This window comes from Zootoca vivipara, chromosome 4 (genome assembly GCF_963506605.1).
Source record: "Zootoca vivipara chromosome 4, rZooViv1.1, whole genome shotgun sequence".
In the NCBI taxonomy this organism is placed as follows: Eukaryota; Metazoa; Chordata; class Lepidosauria; order Squamata; family Lacertidae; genus Zootoca; species Zootoca vivipara.
The window spans coordinates 84,131,592-84,147,942 of record NC_083279.1 but is presented as its reverse complement, the minus strand read 5'-3'; the positions used below and the strand labels follow the sequence as shown (position 1 = coordinate 84,147,942).

Here is a 16,351-nt window from a genome sequence, read left to right as displayed (position 1 = left end):
AATAGGTATTTTTTGTAATGTTTTGGAACAAGAAGTTCAAAGATAATGTCCAAGTTTAAGCTGCTTTCAACCTGCTGTAATAGTATTTATTTATGCTCTTTATCTTTGGTTTATTTGGTTTATTAATAAGATAAAATGCATTTGTTTATTTTTAAAGCATGGCCTATGTTTTTCCGACAACTACCCTCTTCACCTAGCTAGCTAGACATCATAGCAACTGACAGTTTTATGTACAGAGTTTGATCATCTATGGGCAGTATAGAGGTTAAAGTGTCAGACTATGAGCTGGGAGACCAGGGTTCAACCACAAAGCTCACAGAGTAACCTTGGGACTGCCACATCCTCTTAGAGCAGGCATGGCCAAACTTGGCCCTCCAGCTGTTTTAGGACTACAATTCCCATCATCCCTGACCACTAGTCCTGTTAGCTAGGGAGGATGGGAGTTGTAGTCCCAAAACAGCTGGAGGGCCAAGTTTGGCCATGCCTGTCTTAGCGTAACCTACCTCACAGAGTTTTTGTGAGGCTAAAATAGGGAGGGGGAGAATCGTGGACACTGGACACCTTCTTGAGCTCCTTGGAAGTCGTGTAGGATATAAATGTAGAAATGAATGAATGGAATTAAAACATGACACCTTCGAACAGTCTAGGCTCTTTGGGTGGCATGAATGGAATGTTTGCAAGTGTACTGCAAACCAGGAACTCAAAACTGATCAAAGTTTGCAGAAATGTGGGTCCCTTTTTTATATTATGTGGCCAATCTGAGAGGTGCAATGCAACCTCCACTTCTCCAGAAATCTTTTGGATTAATTACTGAGACACCTCCCTAGCTAAGCAGCCCCTTATGGTCATTCCTAAGGGGATAGATTTTGTGGGTCTGTGACTTTTCTCTTTTAACATGTAGTGAATTGACATGCACTGTATAGTTATTGTTGTGCTTACACTAAAGTTCTTCTTAGAATGATATATTGTATGATGTTGTAATGTCATGGATTTATAAAAATTGATTTTTTTAAAAAAAGAAAGAAAGAAAAGAAAGTGGAGAAATGAAGACATATGGGAAAAGATAAATGGGCGTCACCAGTTGTTGAGACACCGAGGAAGGGATTTGCTTATGAAAAGTTATATTGTGAAATTGTCTGCCCCCAACAAATCTCTTTGTAAAGTATGTATCTCCTCTTCCTTTCAAGAGCATATGGGGACAGCAGGAGGGAGGGAGAAATGTTATGACACAACCTTCTCTCTCTCTTTACTCTGAGAAAATAATGTTGCCATCAAAACTCGGACACCACATCCTTGGAATAAATCTCCTAGCAAAATAATATTCCTTTGTAACCACAGATGTCCTCACAATGCCATCAGCAGTTAAGATTCTAACTGAGAACGGGGCAAGAGAAATTGACCATGAACAGCACGAAGTTAAAGGCAAAAAGAAATGTACTGCCACAAATGTACAGTACTGCGCGTTGTAGTTTGTTAAGGGTGCTGAGAGTTGCTGGGAGACCCCCTGTTCTTCTCGCACAGCTACAGTTCCCAGAATTCCTTCTGAAGAGGTATTGGTTGTTAAACCACTCCAAGGATTGTAGGGGAATTGTGAGTGTTTAAACTGTATGCTGCCCTGGAAGCCAAGACTGAAAGGCATCTCCCCAAATGGACAGGAGGCTGACGAAATGGACCACTTCCACAGGGTAGCATCCCTGTGCTCTGCATCTTTAAAACCATCCTGGAGATGGAAGATCTGCCTTCGTCTGTAGCATTTCAGGACTTTAGCTGCCAAGGCTCTTTCACAAGCTGCCTGAGAGAATAGCAATGTGGCAGGAGCCACCCGCAACTCCTGGCCTGCTTCAGGATCTGTACTGAGAGGAAATGGTGCTTCTGTGGAGATCCACTCTTTATCAGGGGCAAAACACCCAGAACCACCACTGGCATCAGTCAAGTGTCGATGCCCTCAGCTGCATTGTAAGAACTGTAACGTGTACCTGAGCTTGCTGTTCCCTCCTCCCGCCCATTCCCTTTTCCTTGTGTGCTGTGTCTTTTTTATATTTCGTAAGCTTGAGTTTAAAGGTAAAGGGACCCCTGACCATTAGGTCCAGTCATGACTGACTCTGGGGTTGCAGCGCTCATCTCACTCTATTGGCCAAGGGAGCTGGCGTACAGCTTCCAGGCCATGTGGCGAACCAGAGCAGCACACGGAAACACCATCTACCTTCCCACCGGAGTGGTACCTATTTATCTACTTGCACTTTGATATGCTTTCGAACTGCTAGGTTGGCAGGAGCTGGGACTGAGCAACGGGAGCTCACCCCGTCGCGGGGATTCGAACCACCGACCTTCTGATCAGCAAGCCCTAGGCTCTGTGGTTTAACCCACAGCGCCACCTGCGTCCCTTAAGCTTGAGTCTAGGGACCATCTAAATACTGATTTTTGGCAAGCCGCTTTGAGAGCCTGTTTGACTTGAGGGCAGGATGCAAATGCCACAAATAAACAAACAGTAAGTTGCTTGTTCACTCTGAGTTCTCGAGTAGTATAATTCTACAGGGCCAGTTTTTCGATCAGCACATAACTGGAATGTTGCCTGCTTCTTCTGTCATCTTTTATGAACTGTAATGTCCCACAAGATATGAATGCTGTCGTTTAAAAACATTTTTTATTTCAGTTCCAGACTGATGGACGTAGTGCTATACAGCCTCATATCCACAAAACAAAGTCAAAGGAAGAATGGCAAAGAGCTTGTTCACAGAATCAAGCTGACTGGTTAAAACACACACACACACACACACACACACACACTCACTAGGTGGATCTACACACAGGGGGAAAACCTGCTATAAATAAGTGAGAAATTAGATTGTTATAACAAAAGAGGGGGGAAACCCTATGGAAAATCGTGTATATAGAAAAAAAATTTGCTCTCTGGCGCCATCTGGTGTTGCATGTTTATAATGCATTCAAATTGTTGTTTTTTACTAATGTAGCTGAGCCCACTCACCTCGGCCTGAAAAGCAATATGAGTGGCACACCCCATAGTTGTCTTTGACTGGACTTAACAGTCCAGGCTGTCCTTTACCTTACCTTCTCTCTCTCTCTCTCTCTCTCTCTCTCTCTCTCTCTCTCTCTCTCTCTCTCTCTCTCTCTCTCTCTCACACACACACACACATATATAACCAAACACCCACAGTATATTTTTTCATGGAAGGCATTTTTTCCCACAGTTCAGAACCTGATCCAGAGCAATCAGCACCAGAAAATGGAGTTGGTGTTCAAGACCCGAATAATTCTTTCACTCCAGATGTTGAATTCGAACTGCAGTGGTCCATTGAAAAAATATATATAACCTGCAGAGGAAGGAAACCATTCAGATAAGATTCCCGCTTCATGTTGCTGCTATTTATGTTACTTCTTTTTAAAAACAGTAAATCAAAAAGCATTCCCCCCTCCCCCCCCCCTCACAAAGCAATTTGTTGATTAATGCTGCATTCTGAGCCTTGGACTGACTTCACCCTGGCTGGCAGGCAAACTCCATTGTCTCTCGAGATGGATGCCAACAAGCCCCACTGAATCGAATATGATTTGCTTATCAGCAGACAAGTTGAGGATTGCATTGTGAGGCTGGCATGTACAACTGCAAGGTGACCACCTGTTCCACTTTAGGAGAGAGAGAGAGTGGCAGGTACCTTGATGTTGCCCATCAACACTTTTTTTTGGCCATGCCCCACCTAAGCATCTCTAAAATCCTGATGCCCACCCCCCAGTGACATATAATTCTTATTATTCAGAAAGTGAACTCCTATTCAAGTGGAGGAAGCCTAAAAGGCCATTAACTGTTAATAACTCATTCTCGAATCCCCCCCCCAAATCAAATTGCCCCCCTGTGGGGCGTGTGTCCACAATAACACATTGTGATGAAACTTCGGAGAGCCCAAACCAGCTGCCAAGTGCAATGGCTCCCCTTGCGCCCAAATAATTCTGGGAGCTGTAGTTTGTTAAGGGTGCTGAGAATTGTTGGGAGACCCTTGTTCTCCTCACAGAGTTACAGTTCTGAGAGAGGTTCAACATTCAATCTCTCTTCACTGGGAACTCAGAGAATTGTAGCTCTGTGAGGGGGAAATAGGGGTCTGCTTGCAATTCTCAGCACCTTTAACAAAGTTCAGCTCCTGGAATAATTTTGGGGAAAGCATTTGCGCTTAAAATGGCATTGTAGTACTTTAGAGGTATATGCAATGCCGGATTTATGTACAGTGGAACCTCGGTTTACGAACACCTCGGTTTACGAATTTTTGGTTTACAAACGCCGCAGACCCGTCTGGAACGGATGAATTCACTTTCCATTACTTTCAATGGGAAAGTTCGCTTCAGTTTATGAACGCTTCAGTTTATGAACAGACTTCCGGAACCAATTGTGTTCCTAAACCGAGGTACCACTGTATAAGCTAAGCAAGCTATAGTTTAGGGCCCTGCTCTCTTGCTGTTTTGTGTTGTGAAGGCTCCTGTGATGTAAGTAATGGCCCCCGCCTGCTAGCCTACTCCCTAAAATATCACTTGTTTGCTCATTTCTATATATAGGGTGCCTACATTCTGCATGGACTTTGCATTCTGCATGGACTTTTCAACAATTACTTTGATTAAAATACATATTTTGTTATGTGCTGTATGATTATTGAAACCTTTTAATATATTATTCTATTCTATTATTTCTTGGCAATTTTACACACATATATAGATATTCGACTGCGTTCACCCCAAATGGCTGTGGTGTAACTTTTACAAAGATGCTGCTGCTGTTTGTTTTTCTTTTGTTTCTGAAAGGCAGTTTTTTTTTACTGTTTGATGTACTTTGCTTGTGTGGGCTTTTAGCCGCAATAAAAAATCTATCTATCTTATGTGCAAATGGCTTGAGATACCTATTAGGTCCTTAAATTACCACATAGCACATATTCAACACAAAAAACAGCGACATATAAAGGGCCCCATTACCTTCAGTAGCTTAGGGCCTCATCAAACCTAAATCTGGCACTGTGTATATAGTGTGAACTTGACCAATTCTGAGCTGAATAGACCGATGGCCTGATTCTGCATGTGGCAGCTTCCTGTGTTTCTTTGACTAGCTGTCACTTTAATTTCCACAACCTCCCAGAGCAACCCTATGTCAGTACAGTTGTACCTTGATTTTCGAACAGCTTAGTTCTCGAACATTTTGGCTCCCGAACGTCGCAAGCCCAGAAGTGACTGTTCTGGTTTGCAAAGTATTTTTGGAAGCTGAACGTCCAATGGAGTTTGTACGGCTTCTGATTGACTGCAGGAGCTTCCTGCAGCCAATCAGAAGCCATACTTTGGTTTTCAAACGATTTGGAAGTTGAATGGACTTCTGGAATGGATTCCGTTCGACTTCCAAGGTACCACTGTATTGTGAGAAAATAAAATGGTGGTTAGACAAAGCTGTCTGGCACGGGTTTGGAGCACTGGGCCAGGAAAAAACCCTGAAGGGTCCCCCAAAGCAAGCATCTGGAACGGGCCAATCTGGTTTTTCACCCAAAAATGCCAGGTGTCAACACAAATAAAATGCATACCATTCTTCTCATAAGCTGCATCCACTCGGTGACCAATCCCAGGGAAATCCTCCTCAAGATATCTAGGGTAGCCTTTCTCCATAACTTGGTTCTGTTCATCATAACTTCATTTGAGGGGGGAAAGAAAGTAAATAAGCAAGTGTTTCATTTATGTATAGCATTATGCATCGTAATTCTGTTCCAATTCAATGCAGCTGACGACAAAACGCAAACATAAAAAATCTAAAATCCAGACCAATAAATGATACCGTAGAATTAAAAAGACAGGATACAAAAAAGTGCCAGCATTTGCAGCAGCAACCTGTAAATTCTTGCTAGAACAGAAACATATACTGAAAATGGCTGAGGGCGCATCATCTATCTCTATACAATACTGAACATGAAATGGAGGGAAGTTCCGTGAAGCAGGTGCTGCTTTGCAAGAGAATTCTTCCCCACAACACCTCACACTCCAGAACAGGTAGGAGACACATGGCCAACCCCAGGGGTCTTCATCCTTGGGTTCCCAGGTGTTGCTGGACCAACTCCCACCATCCATGACCATACGTTGGCTGGGGATGATAGGGGTTGTGGTCAAACAACATCTGGGGACCCAAGGTTGAAGGACATTGTTCTGCCCTATCCAGAAATGTTATGCAGTGCAGATGCCAGGAGCTCAAGCTAGCGAGAACGTGCAATATCGAGGATGGGACTACTAATGGCACATTCGGACATGGGGATAATTGTGTCAGTTTTCCTGACCAGAATGCTAGGGCTTCAATCCTGGGTTCTGACGTTGCTTTCACATGGCACTTCTTGTTACGTTATGGATCACAATCGATATACCTCCACGTCACGCTAAATTTTAAATGCTGGGAAAGGACCATATGCTGGAATACTTCCCCCAATTTTGTCATGTGAAATTACAATGAAAAACTACGATTTTCTGGGTTAACGGGGATGCCAACGGATTTTCCCTTAGAAGCAAATAACCTGGGGAATTGAGTGCTAAATGCCCACTAGGCTCTGCTAGTTTTTCAGAAGTGGCTTTTACCTCATGTGAAAAATCACATAAAACTTGGAAATGCTGTGGAAGTGGGGAAAAGTGCTGCCTGAGTATTCCCTCAGTGTGAGTCCTCCTCCCTTGCTCACCCATTAGTCTACCACAGCACTAGTCAATGTGGTCTCTCCAATTACTGTTGGACTTCAACTCCCATCATCCCTTACTACGAAGCATGCTGGCTTGGGCTCATGGGAACTGGAGTCCAGCAACATATGGAGGGCACCTGGTCTAACACATGAGTACAACATCTAAATGTAAGTCTATGGAATAGGCCTCCTCAGCTTATCTAGAGGACTCATTGTTGTGGGCTTTAAGAGTGACAGGATGCAGAAAATGTCGTTGAGTTAACACCATGGCCCCTGTCCCCATGTTCCTAAATTTGGAGGAGCCAAACCAATGACCAAATGTTGTGGTTCTTACATCATTGGAATAGTGGGGGGAAATGAGAGAGAAACTGGCAAAACTACTATGGGGAAGATAAGAATTTTCAACATACCTCCAGTATTTTTCTCCAGCGAAAAAGAGAGTCTTGCCAGTATCTTTGATGTGGACCGCGGCATCGACTCCCTTCACAGATCTTGGAAAGCCCAATTCGTAAATCTTTTTAGGGTAGCCCTCTACTATGTCGTAGGCATTCAAAGCCCAGACTTTCTTCCCTGTGAATAAGTATGAATTAATGTATTAGGCTTCAGATTCAACCATGTGATTGCCATATAGCCTTAGGCATGCTAATGTCTCACTAAGGGTTCCCCTTCTGTAAAAATTAGACTGAGGAGGATTTAATTCACTGGAATGAATTTAGGACGGGTGGGATTGGTACAATCACGCCATTATACAGCCTTGTCGGTGGCATTCCTTTCTGAGAAAACTTCTGGGGGCCCAAGCCAGAACAACAAATAGGCTTGTTTCTGCGCAGACTCCCATGCCCTATGCAGTAAGGGGCATGTCTGTGGGAGGGGGAGAGGGTGTGTGGTGTGGGAAGAGTCTTGAGGATCAGGCAGAGAGATTTCTGCAGAAGACCTACCCCTGAATAGCAGCACCTGGTCGTTGGTAGGATGCTCATAAGCCGCGTCAATCTTGCTTGGGATTTCTGGCCAAAACGACTTAATTTGTACCAAATCCGCCTCAACCATCTGAGGATGTAGGCGCCAGAAGAACCTGTGATAGGAAGAGGGATGTTCTAACATGGTAGGCTAGCATTTTACCAAAGTTAAAGATAACTGAATACAGTGGTACCTCTACTTACGAATTTAATGCGTTCCGAATGCACATTCGTAAGTCAAAAAAAATTGTAAGTAGAATCCCATAGGACTGCATTGGGAGAAAAAAATCGTAAGTTGAAGCAACCCTATCTAAAAAATCGTGAGTAGAAAAAATCCTATCTAAACCGCATCCAAGATGGCAGACGGAGCTCCGTTCGTAAGTAGAAACATTCGTAAGTAGAGTTATTCGTAAGTAGAGGTACCACTGTAGTCCTTAAAGTACTACAGAAATTAATTTGCTAATGCCATTTCTCAGACAACACAAATAATATACAAATTTAATAGTTGTCAAATCATTCTAAAGTCAATCATTCAAGGTAAAAAGCATGTTTCTCGCCTGGAAGATATTCCCAAGAGCTTGTGTTAACGGATTCACTAATCAGGCTCATCTTTAGCGTTTTGGAGCAGGTCTTCACAGCATTCCTTGTTTGCAAAGTGAGGCACCAAGCCAAATGCAGCCCACTAATAAGGGCCCCCTCTGCACTATACATTTAAAGCAGTATCACAAAACTTTAAGCAGTCATGGCTACCCCCAAAGAATCATGGGCACTGTTAAAGGTGGTTGGTAGGAGACCCTACTCCTTTCATCGCTGGAGACTCTTGAGAGTCCCATGGACTGCAAGAAGATCAAACCTATCCATTCTTAAGGAAATCAGCCCTGAGTGCTCACTGGAAGGACAGATCCTGAAGCTGAGGCTCCAATACTTTGGCCACCTCATGAGAAGAGAAGATTCCCTGGAAAAGACCCTGATGTTGGGAAAGATGGAGGGCACAAGGAGAAGGGGACAACAGAGGACGAGATGGTTGGGCAGTGTTCTCGAAGCCACCAACATGAGTTTGACCAAACTATGGGAGGCAGTGGAAGACAGGAGTGCCTGGTGTGCTCTGGTCCATGGGGTCACGAAGAGTCGGACACGACTAAACGACTAAACAACAACAACTCCTCTCATGGAGCTATTGTTCCCTGCAAAGAGGAATGGTTTGTTAAACCACTCTGGAAACTGTAGCTCTGTGAGGGGAATAGGGCCTCCTAATAAAAATCTCAGTACCACAGGAGAACCAGATTCATCCTATAAGAAGAGCCTTCTGGAACAGGCCAATGACCCATCTAGTTCAGCATTTTTCTCTCACAGTGGTCAACCACAGATGTCTCTGAGATGCCTCCAAGCAGGACTTAAGTGCAACAGTGCTCTCCTCACTTGTTTCCCCCAGCAACTGGCATACACTCTCTGGCAGTGGAGGTACAGCACAGCCATCACAGCTTCAGCATTGGGTAATGGGGAGTACTTGGATATTAATTCTCTTCCTAGCCTTGCAGCAACACCACTGTCTTTTCAGCACCAGATTTTCTTTTCCCGGGAATTTTATGTTGGGGGTTGGCTATTCAGTTGTATGCTGTTCACTGCAACATGTATTATACTGGTTTTTGAATGTGGCTTTGTATGCTCTCTCTCTCTCTCCCTCTCTCTCTCTCTATATATATATTATTGAAAATATTCAGTAGGGATTAAAGTGAAGAGAAATCAAAACAACAGAAAACAAAACAAAATCCAAACAAAACAAAACAAAATAGTGCTTGTATGTTGTCTCTTAACCTCATTGTGGTTGCCTTGCAGTGCGGTTATTCTCTTTTTATTTGTACAATGCATACTGTCTGCAATCATGGATATAATAGAATGAATAAATGACCCTTAAGATGAGAATTGGGTTGTTTTTGTTGTTTTGACAAAGGTGGCCCTATTCACATAGCTGCCAAGTACCCTGTTTCCCCCGGGAAACCCCCGTATTTTCTTACCGTTTCCCGCAGGTGTCCCGAATGGCAAAATACCCCGTATTCCCCCAGATTACGGAGCTCCTGCCAGCGGCCATGTTTTTCTGGTGCTGCGCTGGCACCGGAAGTCGCTTCTACGCACTTCCGGACATGCGTAGAAGCGACTTCCGATGCCGCTGTGCCCATTTCCAAAATGTCTGCAGTGGCAGAAGTCACTTCTACGCACTTCCGGACATGCGTAGAAGCAACTTCTGGCACTGAGGACATTTTGGAAATGGGCAGAGCGGTGCCAGAATTCGCTTCTACGCACTTCCGGACATGTGTAGAAGCGACTTCTGGTGCTGCGGACATTTTGGAAATGGGCACAGCGGCATCGGAAGTCGCTTCTACGCATGCCCGGAAGTGTGTAGAAGCGACTTCTGGTACCGTGGCGCTGCTGATCCCGGATTTTTCAATCCGGTTGAACCCTATTCAACCTTTGCAATATTGGACGAAGTGTGTGGCTGGGTGTGCTTCAAGTTGCACAGGCCTGCTCTGTCACTAGACAAAAAGTTTATGGATGCACATATTTCGGTTGTGCCGCACCTGTCCTTGAAGATCACCATTTCTCCTCGAAGCTCCGTGATAGCATCCAGCGTCAAGTTTGCATCACATTTCTCAGGCGTTTTGGGGTGATCAGGATGGGGGTCGTGGTCTCCTGCACCTGTCCAGTAAAGTACATGTGTTATGCGGGAAACTATAAGCTTGTTGACTGTACAGTATTTAGGAACACAGATCTGATCATTGGTTCATCTAGTTTAACATTTTCCACACCAATTGGCAGCAGCTTCCCAGCATTTCAGTCTCTCCCAGCTCTACCTGCATGAAATGAGGATTGAACCTGAGGCTTTCTGTTTGCAAAGCAGAAGCTCTATCATTCAGGTCCTTCCCTTACTTTAGCATCTGAACTTGTGTGCAGCGTTTTATGGGATCTAATATATGGAACACTTGTAGAAAATTGTGATTTTATATGTGCATTGTAAAGTTATACAGTGACAGATCTCGCCGCATCAGGCTGGTGAACAGAAACAACAAGGAAATTTATTACTCATGACTTCCATGGCAGAATTATATGTACACATAAGGAGAAAACAGGGGGGGGGAATGCAGGCATACCATATAGAATCTGGATCCCTTGTACGTCATCATCTGGAAGCAATAAGCCTTTATTTCCAGTGTATGTGTAAATTGGAAACATCAAAGCTCCTGGGTCTCTGGAATGCTCAAGTCCAAGTGAATGACCAAACTCGTGGGCAGCCACAAGAAACAAATTATATCCTAGAAAACAGCATGTGCATCTTGTTATGAAAGCTACAGAGCTTATATCACTAGGCTGCTTTAGCCGGATTCTTTTGTTTAATGCCTCCTTTTGCAACGTATTAAAATATTACACCTGATACCATTCACTACTCTTTTCTTTGCATTACAGAGAGAATAGAAATAGTATCTGTCATCTGTTAATTAAATGAACAGCAAGGCAGCACATCTCTGGTTTAGTCCCGGGTTGTGGAATCTGCTGCATCCCTCCAGATGTTATAGGACTACAACTCCCAGAATCACTGGGCATTGGCCAAACTGGCTGAGGCTGATGCGAACTGTAGTCCAACAGCAACATTTGGAGAGTCACAAGCTTCCCAGCTCTGCTTTAGCCCCCTTTATCCTTGGGCTGCAATCCTATGTACCTTTGCTTGGGAGTAAGTTCCACTGAATTCAGCGAAGCACATTTCCAAGTTAATATGGAAGCCTCGGAGTGCCTGTATTGCTTAAGGAGGTATGCCACAGGCAATATGGGTAAGGAATGACAAAAGAAGCAATATTCAAAACAACCTGTTCAGTCTTTATTTACTATTTGTGAAATTGTTCATTTCAACAATTATGAATCACGCAGCAAAACAAGACAGGAGAATCTGCTTGCTAAGTAATTCACTGGTCAAACATTTCCTGGCTTCACAGCGGATGCTATTTAGAACCAACAACCCACACAGTGGTAATAAAAATTATATTCAAAGCATATACGCTACCTTTGGAATCTGTAGACCACAGCTCGTCTTCATCAAAATGAGCATCTCCTCCAAAATTTGGCCCAGGAGGGAAGGCATGAGCTAATAACCCAGAAGGTCCATCAAAGGGATAGAAATCACCATGCTCTGTAAATATTTGAAACAGAAATGAATATGATCAGCATGCTTAATTGCAAATCAAGCAAACAAGTAACACAGCCATTAATACAGCAATTTCACTCTAGTTACCTTTCCTTCCAAAAGAAATCATGATATCAGCAGTACCATTGCGAATTCTAGTAAAGTTGAGTGGCGTCACATCAGACCAGACCTTGAACGCTTTCTTGAATGCTCTGTCGACCTCAGACTTTTTCAGATCAGGGGTGTAATTTAGAATCCTATGAGGAAAGCAAAAAATAAAAAATAAAAAAAAATCCCAATACCTTCAGATGGTTCTCTGCAAACTCAAAACCTGTTGCAAAGCATCCCCTATCACAATATTTCAAAAGTTACATGTCTTTCTCCACTGCCAATTTAGCAAATATGAAAAGCATACAGATATATGCCCCTTTCCTGTTAGAGAATGTGTGGTTATTATTGCAGAGTTATAATAAATTCACCTTCCTTTTTTGGAAGTACTAATAAAGAACAATGACCGAGACACAATGAGTGTGTGTGTGTGTGTGTGTGTGTGTGTGTGTGTGTAGCCAGACATATTGATGGTTCGCCTAGATATTTAAAACTTTACTTCCATTCCTGCTTTTATTAGCTACATCTGAGCACCTCATTCACAAAAGGTACTGTGTTTCTCTTATCTGATTCCTCACCGGCTGTTTGGAAAAGGAAATTGAAAGGAAATTGTGTGGGGCAAATTAAATGAACTCAAAGCTTATAGGCTTTGATGATAGAGACAGTAGCATATGGCATGAGATTTCCAAATGTTGTACATAACCTTCTTCCACATCTTGTTAGTCTGCAAAAAACAGCACACCAGGTTGGCTTAAAGTCACAAAATACATGCTAAATGCCTAACGCTGCTGTAACAACAACAAAAAAAGGAGTGCATCTGGCTGTTAACCAGAAGGTTGGTGGTTCAAGTCCATGCAGGGTTGGCTGTGGGCAGGATTCCCACACTGCAGGGGGCAGAATAGATGACCCTCTATGATTCTGTGATTCTATGTTGCAAAGTGTGATACCATTAAACATGCATGTATTACAACATGCTACAACTCCCATCATCCCTGACTATTGGCCAGCCTGGCTGGGGCTGATGGGAGCCAGAGTCTACCGGAACCTTGAAGGTCACCGGTTCCCCATTCCTGCTATAAGTCTTACATAAAGGTAAAGGGACCCCTGACCAGGGCTGTCTTAAGCATATCTGGCGCCCCCGCCCCGTTTCCCAGCGCGGCTGTCTGGCGGGCGCAGCGCAGCGCCCCCTGGCGGCCCGGCGCCCTGGTGCCCTGCGCCACCCAGCCTTGCCGTAGGGCCGGCCCTGCCCCTGACCATTAGGTCCAGTCATGACCGACTCTGGGGTTGCGGCGCTCATCTCACGTTATTGGCCGAGGGAGCCGGCGTACAGCTTCCAGGTCATGTGAGATCTTACATACGAGATCAGAATTAGCAAACCCCCTGAGATCCTGCAGAGCACTCAGTGACGAGTGCGCCAAACCAAAGTCTCTAAAACATACCATGGCACAGGAGTTGTGCTTGGGCTGCATGAAGATACTGTCAAGCATCAGCACAAATAGATCTGGACCCAGAGCCAGGGTCGTTACCTGTAAGTTATATTAGTGTGAGTCCACTTCAGCTTTCGAGGGAAAAAGTTGTATTCCCCAATATCAGGAACCCCGCACCGCGGCTGTTGCATTAGTTCATACGTCTCTTTGTTGAGCTTGCCTGTTACTTCCAGTCCAAAAAATGCCTGCATTTCTCGAAGTTTGGATGTGACAGTATCACCTGCCTTCCTCTGTATCCCAGCCGGGTTGGACCGGAGGTTGTAATGCCTCTTTAGATAGCGCTGGGTGGAGGGGGGGGGAGAGAAAACCAATTAGACTTCTAATTCACTGCTACTGCAATGTATTGTTCTTATTCAATTTACAAACTCATGTAAGCAAAAAGGACAAGCCTCTGCCCTTACAGCCTCAGTTTTGATAGGAGAGAAGACAACAGAGAGAAGGCAGAGAGAACAGAGCCTATTCTAGGTCCTACGCCATACCTCTGCTAACTCGAATTTCTCCCTCGTGAATTCATCGCTGTCGTCTTCATCTGATATGGATATTGGCAGGGCAAAACACCGCGATATGCCCAGCAAAAGAAAGAAGGCCACTGCAGCACTTGGATGCTTCATGATCAATGCTGAGGTTTTGGAGCTCTGATGGTTCAGCTTATAACATGGTTTGGCTTTTATAGAGCTGCACTGGTGATTCATCATCTCTCAGGGACAGGTTACAACTTCCGAGTGACTGTAAAATAAACATGCTTGCAAGACTCTCTGCTCCTCTCCTCCTCCACCACCTCCCTCCCAAGGAGTCTTGGTTTTAGGAATCTGTTGACCTACTGGTGGTGCAGAAACCATGACTTCACATAAACACAAGTCTCAGCATATTCCCAGGTGCTGTGGGAAGGGTTGAGTGGGGCAAACGGCATTTTTGACTACGTTGCAATAACTTTATTTGACCTGCCTCTTTGGAAACAATCCTTCTTCCTTTTTGTTTTCAGTAGACAACTGCATTGCAAGCAATATAGGAGACAGCAGCTTGGCTTAAAGGATTTTTCACCACATTTCTGACTTCCACATCTGTGCGCGGGGCTTTTCTCGTGTGATCAAAAACTCCAATGCCCCTAGCCTCTCAGTCAGCACCGGTGGCCTTGCCTCAAAACGTATATTGTAGAGCTGGAAACCCTTTTCAGAAAAGGGCAACCTATATGACCAAGGGGATGGAGCAGCTCTCCGCTAGGAGGAAAGGTTGCAGCATTTGGGAAATTTTACGTTAGAGAAAAGTGGCATGATAGAAGCAGGGCTTTTTTTCAGTCAGAATTCACAAGAACTCGGTTCCAGCACCTCTCAGGCGGGTGCCATTGCCATTATAAGAGAACAAGCAAGGTGTTCATGGTGAGTTCTGGTACCTCTTTTTCTAGAAAAATGGCACTGGATAAAAGGTAAAAGGTAAAGGACCCCTGGATGGTTAAGTCCAGTCAAAGGCAACTATGGGATTGTAGTGCTCATCTCAGCTTTCAGGCCGAGGGAGCCAGCGTTTGTCCACAGACAGCTTTCCGTGGCCTGGATGTGGCCAGCATGACTAAACTGCTTCTGGTGCGATGGAACACCATGACGGAAACCAGAACACACAGAAATGCCATTTACCTTCCCGCCCCAGCAGTACCTATTTATCTACTTGCACTGGCATGCTTTTGAACTGCTAGGTTGGCAGGAGCTGGGACAGAGCCACAGGAGCTAACCCTGTCATGAGGATTCGAACCACCGACCTTCCAATCGGCAAGCCCAAGAGGTTCAGTGGTTTAGACCAGTGTTTCTCAACCAGTGTGCCTCCAGATGTTTTGGGACTACAACTCCCATCATTCCTGACCACTGGTCTTGCTAGCTAGGGATGATGGGAGTTGTAGTCCCAAAACATCTGGAGGCACACTGGTTGAGAAACACTGGTTTAGACCACAGTGCCACCCACGTCCCTTTTAGCACTGGATAGAAATAAAGAAATGGCAGAGAAAAGGTTCCTTTTCTCTCATAACATTAGAACTCGTGGACCTTAAATGAAGCTGAATGTTGGAAGATTCAAGACTGATAAAATAAAGGACTTCTTCATGTACCTTTATCTTCTGCCTTACAGTCAGAATAACATTTTTACAAATTTATTTGTTTATTTCACTGTATTATTAATTGCACTTTTGGCCTTCCATTCAGGAGGAGGTGGGAGAGAGGGTGGTAGATATCAGTGTGACTGGGTTAGACCCTGAGCCCCTTTCAACACCCTGGGGCGCATTGCTTTCCTGAGCTATTACAAATTTAAGGCCTGATAACGCCTAACAGCATGGGCTGGTTTTGTGACTGCGCTATGGGAAAGTTTCCAAGATATCATGTGCTTGCGTGTGTGCTTCAAGTTATTCTGTTTGAGTTCCCTTGTGTTGGCAATTTTTTTTATAAAACTATGCTCCTTTTGAGGAAGAGCAATGCAAAAGTGAAATTAATAAATAAACTAAATGAATAAACCTGTAAAAATGTCGTTTTGACTGTAAGGCAGAAGATGAAGCAAATTTAATGCTTCTTTCCATACTACTTTGAATGTTTGTATGTGTGGCCTTTTTTGCATACAAAACTTCCAATGCAATGAGAATAGTCACTTCTGTTTAATGATATTCTTTTGAGAATTAAGATTTCCTATCACAGGCTGAACCTGTTGGTCTGTGATATTACATCAAGATTGTTTTTATTACTTCCGGACTTTGTCCATTATTCCCCATTTAGTCACTGAGTATTTTGCTGCCCACTATACATCCAGTCTGTTGACAAAACCATAGTCAGACAGGAAACAGTAGTGGTTAAACTTCAACCAACTTTTTGGATAATAACAGCCCTATATCAAGCCATGCCAAACGAGCAAAAACAATGGAAGGGGAATAGAATTAATCAACGGGATAATTTTCTAGTTTCATTC

At 44.0% G+C, this 16,351-nt stretch overlaps 1 protein-coding gene across 1 annotated transcript; it reads right to left on the bottom strand.

Annotated features, from left to right (window-relative positions):
• Positions 1-2,625: 2,625 nt before the first annotated feature.
• LOC118085534 (collagenase 3) lies at positions 2,626-14,100 on the bottom strand. The gene is made up of 10 exons (XM_035116297.2): positions 13,894-14,100; positions 13,454-13,695; positions 11,928-12,076; positions 11,700-11,825; positions 10,795-10,956; positions 10,225-10,342; positions 7,631-7,764; positions 7,103-7,262; positions 5,565-5,668; positions 2,626-3,332 (listed from the first exon to the last, which is right to left on the bottom strand). The coding sequence occupies exons 1-10, from the start codon at positions 14,023-14,025 to the stop codon at positions 3,232-3,234; spliced, it is 1,428 nt and encodes a 475-aa protein (XP_034972188.1). The 5' UTR covers positions 14,026-14,100; the 3' UTR covers positions 2,626-3,231.
• Between the last annotated feature and the right edge of the window lie 2,251 nt (positions 14,101-16,351).

What these genes read in the sequence shown, in the direction of transcription:
- LOC118085534 (XM_035116297.2), bottom strand. Translation starts at nt 14,025, where the DNA reads ATGAAGCATCCAAGTGCTGCAGTGGCCTTCTTTCTTTTGCTGGGCATA. An exon ending in ATGGTGATCTTCAAGGACAG is followed by an intron (nt 7,765 to 10,224) that starts GTGCGGCACAAC and finishes TTCCTATCACAG; the next exon opens with GTTCTTCTGGCGCCTACATC. An exon ending in GCTGGAGAAAAATACTGGAG is followed by an intron (nt 5,669 to 7,102) that starts GTATGTTGAAAA and finishes CCTCAAATGAAG; the next exon opens with TTATGATGAACAGAACCAAG.